Source organism: Rhododendron vialii, chromosome 1a (assembly GCF_030253575.1).
Source record: "Rhododendron vialii isolate Sample 1 chromosome 1a, ASM3025357v1".
Lineage (NCBI taxonomy): Eukaryota > Viridiplantae > Streptophyta > Magnoliopsida > Ericales > Ericaceae > Rhododendron > Rhododendron vialii.
The window spans coordinates 13,603,029-13,624,814 of NC_080557.1; the positions used below are offsets into that span (position 1 = coordinate 13,603,029).

At 37.7% G+C, this 21,786-nt stretch overlaps 1 protein-coding gene across 2 annotated transcripts; it reads right to left on the reverse strand.

Annotated features, from left to right (window-relative positions):
* Nucleotides 1-5,700: 5,700 nt before the first annotated feature.
* LOC131300514 (disease resistance protein RPV1-like) lies at nt 5,701-14,300 on the reverse strand. Of its 2 annotated transcripts, none has more exons than XM_058326408.1 (7): nt 14,149-14,300; nt 10,250-10,921; nt 8,894-10,010; nt 8,585-8,710; nt 8,116-8,391; nt 6,873-8,030; nt 5,701-6,269 (listed from the first exon to the last, which is right to left on the reverse strand). In XM_058326408.1, exons 2-7 carry the CDS (start codon nt 10,765-10,767, stop codon nt 5,784-5,786), a joined length of 3,681 nt encoding a protein of 1,226 aa, XP_058182391.1. In that variant the 5' UTR covers nt 10,768-10,921; nt 14,149-14,300; the 3' UTR covers nt 5,701-5,783. The 2 variants fall into 2 exon arrangements, with proteins under 2 accessions (XP_058182391.1, XP_058182399.1); XM_058326416.1 differs by lacking the exon at nt 14,149-14,300 and adding an exon at nt 11,007-11,703.
* Nucleotides 14,301-21,786: the final 7,486 nt, after the last annotated feature.

Genomic DNA, 21,786 nt, shown 5'->3' on the forward strand with positions numbered 1-21,786 from the left:
CGATTCATCAAATTAATGTCTAATGTATAAAATTACCCATAAAAATGTTTAGCTCAATTATATGAATTTATTTTATTTTTCATGTCAGGCATGCCCACCATGTCTATCTACCTTAATAACTTTTACAGCATTGAAATAAGAAGACAAGGAACAAAAGTCTTCAAGAGCATCCTGTAGACTAATCTCACCACGCTAAGATTACAAAGAACAAGAGTAATGCAATCTGTCTGGATAAAAACTTCGGGAAGTCCTTGTGCACAAGCCCATTGAAGAGCTAGCAGCCCCGCTCGAATCTCCACCATTGCCGCTGAAGATGCGTTGCAAAGCATCACTTGACTAACCACCTCTTGTCCTGCTCCATCCAACAGAACCTAGGCTGCCGCACCACATCCCGTGCCCATCCTCTTAGCTCCATCCGTAACAAAAACTTGGTACCCATTAAACTCACAATCCCTCTTTTTCAACACAAACTGAACACTCCCTTCACGCCCACCAGCTCTGCAATAACTGTTAAACACCATGCCCAATCTGTTTGCCGCTTATCAAACCGGACCTGCATAAACTTCTGAGTCCTGAAAATCGAGCCAAGTTGCCAACGCATTATCCACACAACCAACATTATGCTGAAATAAAGCTTCATTACGAATGCACCAAATAAACCATAAGATTAAAACTGAATCACATATTAACTCTTTACTCGGCACCTCCGCGATCCACTTCGCAAACCATTCCCCAAAAGGGATAGGAACACCCAAATCAAAAATTGAATCCCAAATGAGTCGCCCTCCACAATCTTTTAGCAAAAGCACACTAGAAAAATAGATGCTCTATTGTCTCCACTTCCTTCTCACCTAAAGGACACCCCGGTTCCACATTAACATTCCTCCTCAAAAGAGCATTTTTAACCTCTAAAGTTCGGTGTAAAACCTTCCAGATGAACAATTGAAATTTAGGCGGAAGACCCAAATCCCAAACCTTTCCCCATTTTCCAAACCGAGCTTGGTTCTCACCAAGATCTTGATCCGAAATCTGAGACAGCAAGTACGCATACTTTACCGAAAACACCCCATTTTTAGTGAACTCCAATTTTACAATTGAAGGACAAGTATTTCTCGGATAAGTGGATATTTTGTGTTCTTTTGTCAATAGGAAAATAATTTTGACACTCGCTTTTGATCCTCCCGTACTTTATTTGATTTGACAATATAAGAAGACAAGATTGTCCTTCCATTTACTACTTGTTGGCAAGCATGTTGAGTGATTCTGTATGACCCCAGAAAATTTTCTATCTAGCCTCATTTTCTCTTTGCACCGGTCCAAAAAAATTACAGTAAAAAACTTCCTTGTAAACCCACCCATCTCCTCCACCATCCACGGAATCACCACACTCTGGTGCCTTATCCCACTCCGCCACCTCCAGTCCCGCCGCTCACCACCACCGCAACCGTGACCGCGTAGGTTTTTGCTGTAATCAATTGCTCCAAAAGTGAAACATCGAAGAGACCTATGCACTTCCCCAAAAAGTATCAGAATCCGACCTTACAAAAACAAATTTGCTGGACCACAACTAAAATTACGCTGTTTTAGGGAATTAAAAGACCCGAAATATTGATTTGGAGAACTGTCCTATGTAGTTTCCCTTGGCCTTTTTATAGGGGAGATAGTGATATCATTTTTGAAGAACCAAAAAAAAAAAAAAAAAACCAATCACTAAGAATCCAATTACTGTCGTTGATTGGTATCATGTGTGAAGCTTAAATTGGTGGAAACGAGAAAATACAGGGTGGGATTCACGAGATCACCTGTATCAAAAGTGTTTGTACCTACATTACCTTGCATTTTTCAGCCGCAAAATTGTACAAAGGTATCTTCCCGGAAAGATTGCGCATAGGACACGTGGTTGAAAATGCATGGGAGCAAAGACACATAGAGTTTTTCGGTATAGTGGATTTGGCTGGCAACGGTGTACGCAGGGTTTTTCGGTAATTATGTACGTGTTTACAAGAATGGCTAAAATTTGGGGAAATTCAGATTGCTCAGTACCCACACCTAACATTAATTTACCATTCTCTCCACCTCCTCCACCTCTTCTAGTCCAAAAACCACCATGACCTCCACCTCCTCCTCATCCTCCTCTAACTTTACCTCTCACAAACACCTCATCCCCAAACAATACCAATTATTGTCACCTCCACCTCCACCACCACCTACCACCATCTCTACCTCCAACTTTGGACAACACTAGCCATTATGGCTGTAATCGCTTACTTTTATTCTGATGGTCTTAGGTGTTCGAGATCGTAAATTTGTACAATTAAGAATTGTTTGGAATTTGTCAATTTCGAGACGGTTACTCGTTCAGAATTAAAATTCTGTATCATTGTTCGGAATCTTAAATCCAAACGATAAATGACTGTTCGATTTTATTTTTTCAAAATGGTAATAGTTTCATTGATAGGAAACACGAATACATAAGATAATCACGTAAAGGTAGCATTCGTCCTTAATCAAAGGAACTAGAAAGCCACAAAAGAGGGTAGCATTACCAGGTACGAACACCCAGACGACTACTATATTCTCTAAAAGCCAAAGGCTGGATCGCACCAATCGCTGTTCTACACACAATAGAAAACTCACCCTAATAACAGGGAGACCGCCAAGCCACGCAGTTGTACATCAAAGACGATTGTTCTATGTGCGGCACTGTAAATGCAAACTAAACAAATGAGATAAACTGAAATTGAAACCCTAGGGAAAACATAAATTAACAATTAGTACAAGTATTTTGTCTTTTCAACCTACGAAATCCAGTGGGTACATTGGATGAAAGCAGGAGTAAATTGGATGAAAGCAGGAGTAAAAGAAGTCCAAATATCACAATGCGTAGCAGAAGAGTATTTTCAAATTAGGTTGAATTTGTTAGTGACTCCGTTTGTTTCGATGTAAAATGTTTTACAACGTAATATGTTTGCTTTGTAAAATATTTTTTCAGAAAATAAATTTCAAATTTTTATTTTTCGGTGTTTGATTGGTACTTGAAAAATATTTTTAGAAATCAACAAAATAGTGTAGAGGAGAGAGAGAGGGGGGAGGCTTAAAGGGTGGAGAGATCTGAGAATATTGGAATTGAACGGTGGGGCAACGCGTTCATTTCGGAAAATAACTTATGGAAGATTTAAAGGTAAGTCATTTTCATCCAATTAATGAAAAATGTTTTACATGTGAAATGTTTTCTTCATTTTTTACACAACCAAACACTGAAAAATAGGAAAAACATTTTACCGAAAAATATTTTACGTCCAAACAAACAAACAAACGGAGCCTAAATTGACACCACTTCTTGGTACAAGACTACAAGGTGTCGGTGCCCTTGTGAATCTCATCATCAGCCTCGTAATTCACATCAATCGCCCACTTCTTTACCACTGCAAGCCTGAAAAAATGCGTGAGAACAATCTATTGAGATTTGGAAAGTTGTCATTACAATGGATGGTTTCGGATTTTTTAATTTTTTTTTTCTTCTAGTTTCGTTTTTGTTTTTCTGTTCTACTAACATTTACCTTGAAACAACATATTTAGCCATGTGAATTTTTATTTATTTTTTGGTGTTAGAGTAAGTCGTCGTTTTGCCCAGTGATTGAATCAATAAACAAAGGCTCGTTGTAAAAATTTCCCTATGATTTCAACTTGGCAAAATACGATAGAGAATATATAACTGGATTGCTTATGCATGTCAAATTATAAACAATATACACAGATACACCTCTCCACTCAAAAGAAAAAAAAAAATTGGGATGATCGTCACACGGGAGGGGTGCGGATCGTTATATGGAGGCCATAACACCTCTCAACTTTTAAATAATCTCGCTTTTGTACGTTTACTTTGATAGTTGCAAGAAAATTTTGTGATTTGATGTCTTCAAAATCTTGATAATTTAAAATAAAATAAAATAGACGGACATAATTTTCCTTTAGTCCCTTTAAAAAAAATTGAACATACTATGTGGCTCCCGTCTGTATCTAATTCTAGAGCTGCCACTCGCAATAAACGTGTACATATTTCTCACCAAAGTTTCTTACTTGCATATAAAAGATCTACTTCCAATAAGATTGTCCCGTCCGCAAAAATGAGAACTAAAATAAATACCATTTTATCATGAAAAGTTCAATTTTTTCTTGACAAATTAAAAGAACTCATTGATATTTAAGTAACTAACAGCAAAAGGTTTGAATTTTGTTGAAGTTCTCGTTTAGAACTACCCTTTTTTTTTTTTTTTTTGACTGGGATTTAGAACTACCATTTTAGTTTTCGTAATTCCCATTATGAAGACACCTATTTCTTTCGTTTTTGTTGCTCTTCTTCTATGTCAAAAAATTACTCCGAGTGAAGCGGGCCACAGTCTGCATTCAAGTGGCATGTCTTTCCTGGCCATCTTTTGTTCCTCCTCTGTTGCAGGTAGCTTTGATAAAATTCACGTATTATGAAATAATTAACAATACAACAGATGCTGGGATGGCAATTGTTCTCATCTGTCTCGCTGATACGCGGTTGGGGTAACAATTGGACTCTTTCCTGCATACGACCAATTAGCATGTTGATATGAATTTCGCGAATGTGATGTGGTGTGAAAAACCTAAACCAAGTTTCCTCGCCACTTGTATTTCTCCCTTAACCTCTAACAAAGCTTTGAATCGATAAAGCTTTTTTTTTTTTTTCCCTTCCGTTCTGCAATCATCAGAAATTTTCAACCTAATTAATGTGATTTTGATTTTGATTTTTTTTTTTGTCAAAATGATAGGATCTTGATTATAAAAGAAGGAAAGTCAAAAACATCAAATAGGGCATCCATCCCTCATAAGGGAGGACAGAGGCCACGACGGAGGGATAAATTCCCAAGTCCAAGAATGACTCCCTCTCACAGCACTCTGGGCCAAGCAATGAGCAACTCCATTGCCACCATGACGAGCAAACTGCACCAAAGACTCCATAAAAGCAGACAGAACACAATTGCTAATCTGTTGTGCTCCTCCGTTTGCCTCTGAATAAGCTGTACCACCTGCCTGGAATCTCCTTCAAACACGATATGCTAAAAACCCAATTCCTCTGCAAATTTACAACTCTCCCGAGCAGCCAGAGCTACCCCAAGCAATGGATTGAACAAATTTGGAACATTAACCGAATGAGTTGCTCTGAATCTGTCCAAAGAATCACGGATAACCACTCGCACACCCCCACCCCCACATTTGCTATGATGATCCAAGCCAACGCCAAAATTAATTTTAACCCATCCCTCTTGCGGATGCTGCCAGATCGAATCTGCTCTTGGACCCTTGCTGATCTCTCCTCGTTAATTCCTCGTCTCATTCCTTCCATAGCTTTCAAGTAGGACTCTGCATCGGAAATAGCCATTTGACACGCAACATCTGGCCTTGTCCTGATCCCATTAAAAACTAGATCATTCCTACACTTCCACACTCTCCAAATTATTGCCCCAACTGCAGCCCACAAATTAAGTGGATTAGACTCACCTTTCCACTTATCAAGCAGACTACACCACCAGTCCCTCACCGTTTCACCTGCTATAATTTTCATGTCTAAACATAGTGGAGAAAAATACCAAACCTGTTGAACCCACTGACACCTAGCTAGCAAGTGGATGGACGATTCCACTTCTTCTTGCCAGATTGGACACAAAGGACTCGAACAGATTTTCTTTTTATACAATGCCTCCAATGTGTAGCAGAAGAGTATTTGTCAAATTAAGTTGAATTTGTTAATACTACTAAACTGACACCACTTGGTACAAGGTGTCGGTGCCCTTGTGAATCTCATCAGCCTCGTAAATCAGATCAATCGCCCAGTTCTTTACCAATGCGTCATTTGCATATATTGGGATCTCCACTTCATCACCGCCTTCTAATTGCAATCCGTCGTAACCCTGTGGCATATACTGAAGCCACACAAGATTCACATCGGTGGGACCGGCTCTAAAATGGAATAATACGTCGAGTAATCCTTCCCTTTTGATTTTATTGCAGATCACCTCTTCAATACATAATTCGTGAAGTTGTTGGTAAGGTGCTTGCCGGGGAGCCCAGAGTAATAGGCGTAGAATCCAACCCAACATTTTCTGGTTCACAGAAGGAGAAGGCGGCACCACAAAAGATACATTTGGCTCTCTACCATCATGGTACGGGAACCAAGTATGAACCTCGTCATCCCGTGCTGGAACAACAATAGAAACAACATGCTGAAGTTCAGAGAGCCCCTGTTCCAATAGATAATGAAATTAGTCAGAGTACAAACATCTTTTTCTTAAGATTTGACCTAACAGTATTCAGACATGCGAATTTTTCTTCTATGCCCCACAGTGATATTGGGGCATGGATACCCCATAAATATGAGCCTTTAGATTGAAAAATGAATAAACCTCATCCATTAGATCAAAACCACTTACCAAAAAAAAAATGTGATTTTATGGTTTTCCACAAAAAATTACAATTTTACTTACCACACAAACTTTACATACCATTTACTATGATTACACTTACCACCAATTATGGCCGAATCCCAAACCGGATTGAGGCATCACAGCTGGATCCTAGATGTACTGATACAAAAGGACTTGGGCTTACTAAATCTAAGTGAAGAGGTAGCCCTAAACATAGCTCAATGGAAAAACATGATTAATGTAGCCGACCCCAATTGATTGGGACATAAGGCTCGGTTTGGTTACTAATATTACAATGAGACTTGGAAGATGAATAGAAATCAAGGATTATAGCGATCATATGGCTTTTCAAAAACTATGATTTTACCTTCTTATAGAAATATAAAGTATTCCAATGCGTGAGAGAGAGAGAGAGAGTACCTTACTCTTGGGGAGTTGTTTTAAGAGACTAGTTAAAAAATTGTTCTCAGCTAATTTATTGGATTCCGAATAGTCCACGCACTGCCCCAGCTGATCCAATTCAAGTGGTAGGCTTTCTAATGATGGGCAACGCACTGCATCCACAAAACGACATGTTGGAAGCTTTGGAAGAGATTGGAGCTTTGCACAATTACTCAAGCCGATCGTCTCCAAGCGAGGATGGTTACTGATACTATCGGGTATGGTGCAGAAATTATTTTTCCCAATATTCAAGGAACCTAATGAGACCAACCCACCAATTCCACTAGGAAGATGAGACAAGTTGCAGTCATACAAACTCAATCCCCGCAAGCGAATAAGTTTGCATATACTTTCCGGGAAGGCACTGAAACCATTATTATGCTGAAGTTTCAAAATTTTCAAAGAGTCCAAATCCCCAATTTCACTAGGAAGATGTGAGAGCTTGTTATTTCCCACAAACAACTCCTTCAAGCAAGACAGCGTTCCAATGGTATCCGGTAGGGTACATAAACTGTTTCTTTCAAGATTCAAACTCTCTAATGAGGTCAACCTCCCAATTCCACTAGGCAGATGGGACACATTGTTGTTGTCCAAACGCAAATGCTTCAAGCAAGTAAGGTTACATATACCACCCGGCAAGGTATTCAAATTGTTTTGGGCAAGATCCAGAGTCCGCAATGAGATTAGATTCCCTATTTCATCCGGTAGATATGACAAATGGCAGTCTTTCAAATTTAATTCCTTTAAGCAACTGGAGGCCGGGACAGGGGTGAGTGAAAACCCAATAGAATCCACACCCTTTGGTGGCAATGTCCCAGACGAGAAGAATAAACACCATAACTTACATAGTGGTCCTTTAAATACACCTAAGTTTCCTAGCTTGGAGCAGCCAGAGAGATCAAGATGTTTGAGAGATTTCAACATCCAAATGCCAGAGGGAAGCTTCCGAAGTTTTGTACAGTTTTTCATATCCAGGACAAGAAGTTTGTTCAGACATCTAATAGACTCATCAACCTCCTCCAAACTTTTGCAATCATTAAGCAACAGTTCCTCAAGAGAGTAGAGTCCAGAGAAGTCAGGGGTTCTGGTTAGGTAATGGCAGTGACTGAGGTAAAGGAACTTCAGTTTGTCCAGAATCTGTCCAAAAGAATTCAAGGAAAGTTAATTTTCACGAAATATACTGTGCAATAGATGTGGGATAGAGAAAGAAATAAGGATGTACCATGTTTCCATTCCAAACTTTTTTCAGGCTGCTATAACGCAAATCGAGAGCAACTAGCTTCTCCATAGAAAAATTCCAAGGTATACAATCCAAAGGGAAGCCTTTCCAGCTTAGCCATAATAGCCTTCTAGAAATATGTTCATAACCAGCAGTTAGGTGAACGTAATCGAGATGAAGCAACAAGAGGTTGTTCATCTTTTCAAATGCCTTAGCATTCACTTGGACATCTTTTGGATCATTAAAGTCTGGAAGGTGACCTTCAACTACTTCAATTCCCTAATAAAAAAAACCAGTGCATAACGAGGGGAAATAAAGTACCTTGGGTTAGAAAGCATAAAATAAAGCCAGGAATATTCATGTAAGTTGAGACTTAGAACTAAGAATGTGCATAAACATATGTGGCATTACTGCAGACAGCAGTAACTAAAGATGAGCAGTTGATAAAAAGATCATGCAGTATGGTCCTCACCATGCCATCTCTTCGAACCCCAAGGACATGCTCACAATACCACAGTCTGTCCATCTTTTCAAATGGCTTTGTATTCACTTGGACATTTGTAGCATTTAGGATGAGGCCTTTAACTGCTTCAGTTCCCTAATATGAAAACCCAGCTCATAATGAGGGAAGAAAAAAGTAACTCCGTGAGAAAACAAAATAGAAAGCTGGGAATATTCATGTCATATAAATCAGTATTAGAATGGGCACAAGTGCATGTAGTATTATTGCAGTAAAGAAGCATCAATAATTGATTAAAATCTTGATGCATATGGCTCTCACCGTTCCATCTCTCAAAACTTCAAGGACATCGTCAAGATACCACAATCGGCTACGCTTTCCAGGATCCTCAAAAGATTCTTGCCTGACGATTTCTCTGGCCATGTCTCTAATCATATCATGCATCACAATTTGGTCATGACGGTCGTATTTTATGAGACACCGATCGAATAGTTTCCGAATCCCATCTTCTGCGTAAATGTTGTAGCCTTCCAATATTTTTACTGTAAAATCTCGACCTATTCCAACAAAAAAACATGCCATATCGAGGAACAACTTCTTCAATTGCTCGCTTAATGAATCAAAACTAATCTTAAGACTCATGTTAAGTTTTCCCAGAACATCATCATCAGGAATTTTTCTTAATTTTGCTATTGCACTTTCCCATTGAGGTATGCTCTCGCCACAGAAATAGGAACCCAAAACTTCAAGAGCTAACGGAAGCCCTCCAGCATAATGCCCAATTTGGTGTGAAAGGTCCAAATAGTCGTCTGGAGGGTGGACTTCCTTAAAGGCATGCCAACTGAAGAGCTCAAGGGATTCGTCCTTGTCCAATTTCTCTGGCCCATATATCTCATTCTCACCCAATTCAAGAATTTTTAGCGAAGACTTATCTCTTGTTGTTATGATGATTCTGCTTCCAGGGGCGAAGAAATCTCGATTTATGGCTAGTGCCTCCAATTGTTGGACATTATCCACATCATCCAGAACAAGAAGAACCTTTTTTCGACCGAAAGCTACCTTCTTTATAACCTCGATGCCTTCATAAAAATTACTTACTTCATGAGTTCTTTTTAATAAAGCCAAAAGAAGTTTCTTTTGTAACTCATCTCGACCATTCGATTGCTGCGAAGTTTCTCTGACATTCGCAAGAAAACCGCTACGTTCAAACTTGGGTTGGATGAGATTATACAGTCTTTTTGCAATTGTAGTCTTGCCAATTCCACCCATGCCCCATATGGCAACAATGCGAACACAATTGGATTCCATGTTCAGCAACACATTGAGCTTTGCAACACGAAGCTCTAGTCCAACTTGGTGGTCTGGAACATTTAGATGTGTTGGATTTACTTTTTCTCTAACATCTTTAATGATCATCTTAATTAACTCAGCTTCATCTCTGCCAATTTGTGCATCAATTAACAATAAAAAACAAGAATAAGTACTCATTAAATCTAGAATTAGTCATGACTATGGGATTTATTTTTTATTTTTGATCCGTGACTATGGGATGAATCATGCTAATTTTGGCCTAACAATTGTGAAGTACAAATGTCAAGTAATTGCAAGTTCTAAATGTGTACGTGTGCTGTTTTAAAGTCATTTTCTTGTAAATATCAGAAGGGTCAAGGAAAATACCCGTTGGCCTCATTCAGCAAGTGCCGACCTGATAAATTAGCAGCTTCAGTAAGAGCTGCCCTCCACCTTTTCACCTTGCCATCCAACCCCTCTCTAAAACGCCTTTCATGCTTGGCAAATGCTAGTTGAAGAACCCCCATTTGCTTCCGCACGTCGGATGGAACAACATCATAAAAGATGGGCACGACAATCTGTTTCAAAGTCTCCCTACAATTCATGATCCTCACAAGTTCATCAAGGCACCACCTCGACCCAGCATAGTCTTTTGAGAACACTATTAACGAAATTCTGGAACCCTCAATTGCTTTCACTAACCCATCGCTAATATATTCTCCTCTTTCGAGCTCTTTGTCGTCCCTGAATGTGCGAAAACCATTGTCCTCTAAAGCAGCAAACAGATGGCTGGTAAATTTTTTACGAGTATCGGCACCTCTGAAACTCACAAAGACGTGGTATATCCATTGCGGTAATATGGGTATGGAAGAGGAAGAACATCCTTCTGCCCACGAGGCATCCATATTTATGCACACAACACAGAGAGAGAGAGAGAGAGATGTATATTGATTTATGTATAGAACTTATCCTTATGCAGTGGGCACACGAAAGATTAGGGAGTTCGTTCCCAGTGTTTATAGAACCAATTCAAGAGTTCCGCCTCCTATTTATCATCATCTGCAAAATAAACACACGGTTTATAAAAGTGACATTAGAAATCAATAAATCGAGGAATTTCGAGAGAGAGAGAGAGAGTATGCACATGTGGAGTGATGGCTGAATTTTTTAAATCCCAATAGACAGAGCTGAAGAAGTGAAGATTGTTCGATCTTGTGCATAAACAGCGGGGAAAAGGCGACAATATAGTCGGCGGTACGGACTTGGAGTGAGAAACGGCTCTCTCTCTCTCTCCTCAGCTTGGGAATTCCAGGCAAGTAAAAAAAGGGAAATACTAATTGAGAATAAATTCCTTACACCAGCAGTGTAAACCCCTCCTTTTCCTCCAAACCATTACACTTTTGGGGGCAAAGTTTGATTAATTACAAAAAAACCCATCGTTGCATAAAGACCCCTTTCCCTATTATCAAGAATTCTACTCCGTCTCTTCACGGCCAGTTTCTTTTATGCTCACTGTGCTTCAACTGGATCTTTTAAAACTGAATATTCATTTGCAAAGATTTTTCACAAACCAATATAAAATAAAATGGTGATTATGCACATACACATAATATTGTCTCTTATTTAGACCTCGCTATCAGCAATATATTTTTTTAAATGGCAAAAAATAAAATTTTATTAATCTTTGAAGTGAATACAAAGACTAAAAGAAGTAAGAAAAAAGGCAAGTGTCATCCGAGACGAGTAGCAATATATAGTGATAACTATTTTGAGAAATGATTTCCACCCTCCTTTTTCTATGTTCGTCCACAAGCTTACTTACAACCCATTTTTCATCATCTTTTGTCACATTCATTGTTGCTTTACAACCAATCATTGTTTCAGAGCAATTTGAAGCATCCTTATGCTTCTTGTAATAACTCAGACGATGAATAATAACTCAGACGATGAAATCCTTCTCTATGACAACAAAATTCTACCCCAATCATTGAATTATCCATACGAGATCGTCGAGCACGATTTTTTCGAATGCTAAAACCCCTTCTTCTCGCATATGCTATGTAACAACTCAGAGCATCTTCCCATTCCTCAAAAATCAAGCCTATACATGGCTTTGGAGTACCCTTATACAAAGATGATTTCATAGGTTGATCTTTTTCATTTTCCACAAATTCTAAATCCTCCAAACCTTCCATTGAATTAGTGTCTACAAAGTGCTCTTTCTCAAAATCTGGATTCTTGAAACCATCTATTGAATTTTCCTCTGTGTAGTACACTTCTCCCAAATTTCCTCCACTGGATGTGTTTTCCATATCAATTCTACAATATAAATTAAATGCACATATACATTACAAGCAAACAATTGCAAATAAGGAAAAAAAATTAACATAAGGAACAAAACCTAATTTTTCAGGGAAATAAATATCTAGAGTTTTTTGTGATGGGGGGTTATAGATTTTGAGTTAGGAGACTTAAGTTTGAGTTGGAAAAGAGATTTCACATACAAGCCCTATATGTATTTGGAGGTGTGAAGAAATTTTAGTGGTTTTAAAAACAAAGTTAAATCTCGAATACCCAATCAATCTTTACACATAGGAATGAAAATGTGTATACATGTATGTTATTGTATAGGAAACAATAAGCAAAAAGTCTACAAGAATAAAATACTTGATGGAGCAATGGAAGCTATACAACGACTGGTGGTTGCTTCCACGCACAAAGAGGAAAAGGCCAAAATTATCGATTCGGTAGAGACGGTGTAGAGACGGAGTAGAAGTAAAGATAATGGGCAAAGGGGTCTTTATGCAATGATGGTTTTTTTTTTTTTGTAATTAATCAAACTTTGTCCCCATAAGTGAAGTTAACCCTAGTTACCAGAGGAGAGGAAAAGGTGTGAATTTCTCCACTTCCGTACCTTTTTTGCTGACGTGGTGCGTTTGTATTGGTTTGGAGGAAAAGGAGGGGTTTACACCGCCGTTGTAAGGAATTTATTCTCATACTAATTCAAGTGGGAAGAAAAGGTAAAATGATAATGGTGGTCGGTGGTGTTGTCTGGGTGGAATAAAGGCACATTTACTCCACTTTACTTTTTGGCGTTTGATTTTACAAAGGCAAAGAAGAATCTTCGTGGAAGGCCTTTATCTTTATGCATGCCATCCTGAATTCAAGGATCGTAAAGTGAACGGATTAATCAAACCCCTACTGACATTCGACTCATATAGTTTTTTACATAGATTCTTAAAAAAATATTTTAACCAAATTGAATAGTGCTGATCATTTGTGTGAAACCCGAAAACGGATCCCACACAAGCCGGTGTACATTTAGCGTACACTATGATGTTTTCATAGCTTTTTTGTATGCCTAAATACTTGTGTAAAAACATTATAGCTGTGGACACCCCCTCGGAGAAGTATCGCCACACAGTGATAGGCTCGTTTATTTATATAACAAAAGAATCGTGGTACCCATAGCGGCATACCTAATACCAAAAGTGCCAATTGCGGCGCACTTGTACTGTTGAGAGTCGTCACTTGGTTTTAGGAACCAAGAAACAGGACAGAGATTCTATAATCGAGAGCCAAATACGAATGAACGCTTTGCGATAAATATTTAAGCTTGATACCACGAATGTTGATCATGTTGGTGAGCACACTTTTTTTTTTTTTTTTGGTAACTGGAGAGTGAACTTGACTTGTGAAAGTGTTTTACTTAACAATAGTGGGGATTTGTGTGTGAGTTTGAATCTATTTTGCATCAGAATTATTCTTGAGGAAAGTTTAACATTTGCAAATTAGTCACAAGACTCAAGTGAGGATTGAACTATATATCTGTGTATTCAACAAGCCAATTAATAGGAAACACTGTTTGTCCCTTTCATCCCAAACAGACATCACTGTGTAAGCCTTTTGCCTATTTACTCACAAGGAGGCTAGCGTGCTCTATTTTGTACGATACCCCCCATTTATACCTGGGCCTACGGCTTATCCCTGGTTTGGGAAGCCATTTGAGGCTGGGTATTGTTTTATCCCGCTCTTGTGTAACACCGGAGAGAGGGGTATTCGGGGGTCTTACCTATGGGTAGGGTTTGAGGTATCCATAACTTATACCCCTAATCCCCTCAAAAATTGACGATTCCACCCCTCTTAAACCCCCTTCCCCAACCCCTAACGTTGGTTTTGTTTTCTGGAGCAACAAACAAGAAATAGGAAGAAATAGGAAGAAGAAGAACAGATCGGAGAAAGGACAGATCCGAGAAAGGACAGATCGGAGAGAGGAGGGATCGAACCAGTCGTAGCTGCTGCTGCTTCTTCTTCTTCTTCTTCTGCTTCTTCTGCTGCTGCTTCTTCTTCTTCTGCTGCCGCCCCCGCCGCTGCTGTCTCTCGCTCTCTCTCTCTCTCTCTTAAACGGTGACAAAAATGAAGGAAGAGAAGAATAAGAAAAATGATTGTGTGCATCTGAGACCATGTGTTATCATACACCCTCACCAATAATTAATTAAAATGCACACATAATTAAATTATAAATATAAATTAAAGAAATGTATTACAAGTTTTCCACTTTAAAAAAAAACAAATTAAGAAAAAAAACACTTAAAAACAACAAAGAAAAATAATTATGTGCTTGTGTGACCATGTGCTATCATACACCCCGCCAATAATAAATTAACATGCACACATAATTAAATTGTAAATGTAAATTAAAGAAGGGTATTGAAAATTCCCCACTTAAAAAAAAAAACACTTTAAAAATGATTTTTAATTTATTATGCTTATTAAATTTATTTATTTATTAATAAACTAAATTATTATTGTTTCATTATGAAAAATTAATTAATTTCATTGAATTTTGCACTTTTATATATAATTTAATGAATAATCTAATTTAATAATGTATAAGGGCAAAAGAGTCATTTGACAGCTTTTTATATCATTCCCCCGTATACACCAAATTATCCCCTATCCAAACCAAGTATTATTTAAGGGTAGTGATTTTGCCACACCATTTTTTGATAATGCCACAACCTGCAAGTGTATTTTTTGGTGCAAAAATACATTTGCAGGGTGTGGCATTATCAAAAAATGGTGTGGCAAAATCATTTCCCTTATTTAATCCACATTCTCTAATACCTCATCCAAACCAACTACTATAAAATCCCCCTCCATAAACATCACATCAATATGGGCTATTTCTTATTAACCAATACCTCCTACTATCTTATCCCTTTATTAACAAATACCCCCAATTCTTTCCCCATATCCAAACGGGCCTTATATGTTTTGGTTCATAAGAAATAATGTGTACAAAAGTGAACATAGCTTTGTATGCAGACATGAAGATGTTAGGGGGACAAGTTCATGGAAAAATAGATTCAGTTTGGATGATCGGAATCTTCAGTAAGAATAGAAATGTGTTACTAGGAATCAAATTATTAAGAATTTTATTGAGTGAGAATAGGAATATGACTATTAGGAATGAGATTCCTAGGAATACAACACCTGAAGTAATTTCATTTTAGTGTTTGAATTAATTCAGTATTCTTATGCAGGAATTAATTATTTTAAAAATTTATCAAAGTCAATATTTTTTTTTAAATTGATTGAGCCAGGAATCTAATGCTATATTTTGATGAGTTTTTGAGAAATTTTTGAATTTTTTTTATGAGAGTAATGGTTGGAAGTAAGGGTAATGAATGGAGAGTGATAGAGAGAGAAATGAAAATAATGATTGGAGATAGGGATAATGAGTAAAGAATAATGATTGGAAGTAGATGTAATGGGTAGTTTTTGAGTTGGAAATATTTTTTCAAAAAGAGAAACGAACAAGGCATAAGATTCCCATGGGATCAGATTCCTACTTAATCTGGTAATGTGACTCCTGGTTAGAATGTGTCGTCGTCAGGAATCACAATACTATTCCTGCCTCTCTGCCAAACATGAAAATCCTGAAAGTGTGGCATCACATTCAAATTACGGTTCCTTCCAAACGTCGAAATCATAGCAGCATAGTGTCACATTCTTATTCCTTCTCAAGATTCTTGATATCCAAACTGAGGCTAAAGGAATCCACTCATATTGAAAAGTTGATTTGCGCTGATCATAAAATGAGGAGAAGTCATCAATATTGAAGAGTGCCACTAGGACCTACAAATGAACTAGTGCATTACAACGAGTGATTCAAGTTGAAGATGCCGACTTAAATTGCCCCACAACTACACAGTATATGGCTCAAGATAAGAATTGAACGGTGGCATTGGTGCGGGCCATTCGTTTCTTTTCTGTTTTTGCAGTGGTTTTGTTTCTTTTTTTGGGCAAATAGAATCATCATTATATCTAAGATCTACTTGGAACGCAAACTGTTCAGGTATGAGGAATTGGAACAGGAATGGGATCGCAATACACGACTTGTCCTAAATTATGGTACAGGGTGTGGGTACGTAGACATACAGATTAAGATCAGAATGTGCTTATTCTAATTGATAAATATCCTATGAAAGAGAGTTTTATTTGCTTGTATAACATCTTAAACAGATTTCTAGGAGCATCCTTACCACTTTATAAATGAATTTTGGCATTTGCCCTTATCGTGCTAAAGCCCCAGTCTTATATTTTGAGGTTCCTACATAGGAAAATATTTGGGATCACATTGGAAGCTAAATTCCCCGTTTTTGGTAAGTAGATGCAACAACATTTCAGATCGTGCGTGCCAAATCAAAATTTCCTAGGCCAGGGTATTGGCGTTGGTAACTAAACTTAGGATTCTAATGATTTCATTTCCTTTCGAGCGATAACCTTTGATCAGATTCTAAAAAAACCCATGATGTTATTAGTTGCAATGTTTTTCGAGCCCCGAGATTGCATAATTTATGTTTAACTACTCGCTCCATCCAAAATTGCTCGCCTTTTCGGAGGCACCGTGCATTTTACATGTAAAAAATAATTTGTTAGCATGTTTTTTTTTTCCCAAATTTTTTTACACCAATTAAAAGATCTTATTGAGAAAAAATGGTGTAATTATTTTTCAAAAAAATTCTCATTCATAATTTTTTGCTTGCAAAATGCACGGTGCCCCCAAAAACGGCGAGCAATTTGGGACGGAGGGAGTACCATTTTTTTGTTGTATTTTGTAAGTGATTGAATAGTTTCACCTTTTAACACCATAAACTAGAGTCATAATGTCTGTTAACCTGTTAATCTTAGGTCTTTCTGTGAAGCTATAAACTTTAAATATACATAATTTTTTGCTTGCAAAATGCACGGTGCCCCAAAAACAGCGAGCAATTTGGGGTGGAGGGAGTACCATTTTTTTGTTGTATTTTGTAAGTGATTGAATAGTTTCACCTTTGTTAGCTCCAATAAGCGGTGCTATATTTTGGTTGGCAATTCCATTGACAAAACATATTTTCCTTTGCATTCCATTCTTTATCGAGTTGTAATTTGTTTTAATATTGTCTAAATGTAGTGAGTCCGTATAGAATTAGAATGGAATGAATCATTGTTTGTAATTAACAGTGATTGTTATAAGCTAAACTGGAACGGATTATTGTTTGTAATTAACAGTGATTGTTATAAGCTAAACTGGAACGGATTGATCGGGATATCAATCGGATAACCATCGGAAGCTCTTGTCTAAAAAAGAAGGAATTTGGGACTGGTCAGATTGTTCTGTGATGTGGCATGGCTCGGTTTGTGATGTGGTGTATCTCTAATATAAATACTCCCTCCGACCCTTTTTTAGTCTCTCGCTTTGTAACTCCAATTTATTAAGAAAATATCATCATTATACGTTTCACATCAACTTTTACCTCAACTTTTCCTACTTATCCTCTACATAGACATTATCAATATACTTTTTACTTACTAACTTTTCAAAATGAAATCTACTTTTAGGGACAAAATGGAAAATATATCAACTTTTACTCATTAACTTTACAAAATAGACACTTATTAAGGAACAGCCCAAAATGAATACTGGACTTTAAAAAGAGGACGGAGGGAATAGAAGACTTTGTTCGAAGCTAGGGTAAGGACGTGGAGTATTGCAGTCAATACATATATTGGAGCGGCAATTAAAGAACCGAGAAACATGTCTGCTTTGCGTCTTGGAGTTCAAGTGATTCTCATGGATCAGCGACCAACCTAATCACTCCAAGAAGTTTTTGCAAACTCATATTCGATCTCATGAGTAAACTTTCAGTGGATTTCTGAAAGTATCCGGAAGGCTTGAGGATTCGAGGCGGCAGCAATCAAGCACAGGGTACGGTGAATGAGGATGCGGCTATCGTTCTTGAGTCAATTGTGAGGATTCTCAATTGTGTAGTAAGTTTGATTGTAACCGTACAATGTTTTTCTATAGTGCTTGATTCCTTCCCGTGATTTTTTACCCATCTAGGGTTTTCCATGTATATTCGGTGTTCATCGTTCATTCTTCATTTCTATTATTGCTTGATTACACTGTTGGTAGCAAAATAGAAATTTCAAGTGGTATCAGAGTCAGGAAGTCATGGGTTCGAGTCGCGGGAGCGTCATTGTGAGGGAGCAATTGTTGGGCCTAGAATGCCCCAATGGATTTGGTTACACAATGCTATTCCCTGCGACCGCTGTAAAAACAGACTTGCGTGTGTGATGTTGAATGCCATAAAAAACTTGATTGAAACCCTTCCTACCACCAATTGATTTTAGGAGAGATGGTGGAAAAGTGGTCCGTCAATTAGTATCAGAGCGGGTCACTCATAACTCTGTAGGAATCTTTCTTGAGCGGATCCTTATTCACGATGAACATAGATATGAATATGAACTATCCTTCGAATCGTATACCGATATTGGATAGTGAGAACTTCGACTATTGGAAGTCTCGGATTAAAGCAATAATGAGGTCTGCAGACGGGGAAATATGGAACTCATGTGTGAGAGGGTAAAAGCTCTCTACAAAGATCATAGACGAGGAAACAGTTCCGAAACTTACTTCTAAATTATCAAAATAGGAGAAGGCAGAGCTACAATCAAATAATCGAGCCTTAGATATTCTATTCAGTGCTGTGGATGTGACTGAGCACCGAAAAATAGCAAATTGTGAGATTGCAAAGGAAGCATGGGATATTTTAGTCATATGCCTTGAAGGAACATATGTGGTCCAACAGTCTAAACTGCAAAGGCTTACTACAGAGTTTGAGATGATCAGAATGGATGAGGATGAGGCATTCAATCAATTTTACTCAAAGCTGATCTCCATCGTCAACAGTTGCAAAATCCTGAGTGAGTCTATCCCTTCTTTTAGAGTCATTAAAAAAAATTTGAGATCTTTGCTTGATTGTTTTAAAACAAAAGTTACTATGCTTCAAGGAAAACGAAAACTTTCAGAAAAATCTGTTGAAGAGATTGTTGGTCTCCTTCAAACATATGAGGCAGATATGTTGCAATCTGAATCTCATATATAAATTGAAAATAAAACCTTCGACTAAGTCGATTGCTTTTAAAAATTCTCAAATTGATGAAACGAATTCAGATTGCAATAGTGAGGATGAGTATGATACTGAAGCCATGGACATATTTTTTCAAAGTTTAAAAAAGTTTATTAAAAAGAAAGCCATAAAAAATGATTCTAAGAGTAAAAAGAATAATTGTGATGGCAAAGTAGAGTTTTCTAGTGGTAAAGAGAAAAATGGAGGTAAAGGACCACCGTCAAGGCTTAAATGTTCCGAGTGTCACGGCTATGGACATATTGCTCATGAGTGCGTTAACGTGGTAAAAAGGAAGATGAATATTAAGGCAAATAATAACATGGGATGACAGTGATTCTGACAAGTCTGAGGAAGAGCATAAAGACAAGACAAATTTCATTGCTTTTGGAGCATCCTTGCATTAGCGTTCGAGTGATCATGAGTCCTCAGATGATAGTGAGGATGGAGAAACAGATGAGGATGAGGGCATACATGAATTAAGGGAAAAATATAACCAGCTGTATGAGGAAAGTGTGAAAATCGCTGAGACCAATCTCAAGCTGGTAAAAACATATAAGAAGTCTAACTTGGAGCTAGCAGCTGTGAGCATACAAGTAGAAGAACTACAAGGGTCTTTGAGCACTCTTACTATTGAAAGAGATAAAGTTATAAAGGAGGTTGGGATTCTCAAAGAGAAGAACAAAATCCTATCCGATGATAATATCCAATCGGTAAGTAAAATTAACGATTTGCAAGTTGAATTGACCAGTGCTAACGATCTTTTTGAGCATTTAAATACAGGTTCAAAGAAGTTGGACGGCCTTCTTGATATTCAAAGGTCAACGAATGACCGGTCAGGGCTTGGATTTCATAGATCTTCTTCCTCTAAACAACTCGGAAGTGAAGTGTATGCTTCCACAATTCTATTTGACGCTTATGAAATAGAAAAGGCCAGGGAGAAATGGAAAAATCTTTATGCAACACCCGTATGTTCATTTTGCCTTCATGTAAATATGCAGACAACACCTATTTCTTTCATTTTTGTTGCTCTTCTACGTCAAAAAATTACTCGTAGTGAAGCTGGTCACAATTTGCATTCATGAAATAGGTCAGTCTCCTGCTATGGAATTAATATGTTAACAACAGCGGGCAATGAACGCTATAGAAAAGTGAAGACTTTTAATAGCATGGGCTAATACATCGTTCAGCATGTACTACATATTACAGCGTTTTTCACACGCCGTGAAATTTTTTTTTTTTTTGGTAGTGCTTTCATTTTTGTTGCTCTTGATCTATGTCTAAAAATAACTCGTAGTGAAGCGGGCCACAATCTGGATAGGATCAACTAGCACGTTGGTATGGATTTCGCGAATGTGATATCATTTTTGGAATAACAAACAAAATTAAACATATCACTAAGAATCCAATTGCTGTCATGGATTGGTATCTTGAGTGAAGCTTAAATTAGTGGAAACGAGAAAATACATGGGTCGGGCTCGTGAGATCACCGGTATCAAAAATTGTTTGTACTTCTGTTACCTTGAATTTTTAACCCGCAAGATTGTACAAAGGTATCTTCCCGGAAAGTGGCGCATAGGACATCCAGGTGAAAATGCACCGGAACAAAGACAAAGGTTTTCGGTACAGAAGATTTGAGTTCAGTGTACGCAGGGTACTATGTAAATTTATACTGCAAGGAAGGAGGGTGTTCACACCTAACACATAAATTTACCATTCTCTCCATTCCTTTTCTCAATACCCAGAACTCCCACCTCCACCACCTCTTCTAGTCCAACCGCTGCCGCCGCCGCCGCCACCACCACCACCACCTACCACCATCTCTACCTCCAACTTTGGACAACGCCAGCCATTATGGCTATAATTAATCACTTACTTTTATAGCCATAAATAAGGTAAATTGCTTTTCCCACCCCCCCTGACACACACCCCTCCCGGTCCCACATCCTTTTTCCTCTTTTACCCTCCCTTAGCCCTTTTAATTACCTCTCTCCGCCATTTTAATTGGTCTGGGCTCTGCTAGCCCCAAACGGCGACGTTTGGGTTTTTCGTTTGGGTTAAAAAGAAATTCTCACCATCAATTTACAATCCTATGGAGCAGAAACGTAATTATGAGAGCCTTAGAGACAAAATTTGATTATGTCTCTTTAGAATAATATGATCAAAATAAAAAGATCTTCACACCTATTCAAACGCATTAAAAATTAAAGTACTTAATTTTTTAATATATAAACGGTCAAAAAATTAAATGCTCAAATTTCCCTCCGTTTGAATCGGTGCAAAGATCTTGTTATTCTGATTATATTGACAAGATCTTTGCACCCATTCAAACGGAGCGAAAATTTAAGCACTTAATTTTTTTAGACCGTTTATATATATTAAAAAATATGGTTAAAAAATTAAGCGAAAATTTAAGCACTTAATTTTTTTAGACCGTTTATATATATTAAAAAATATGGTTAAAAAATT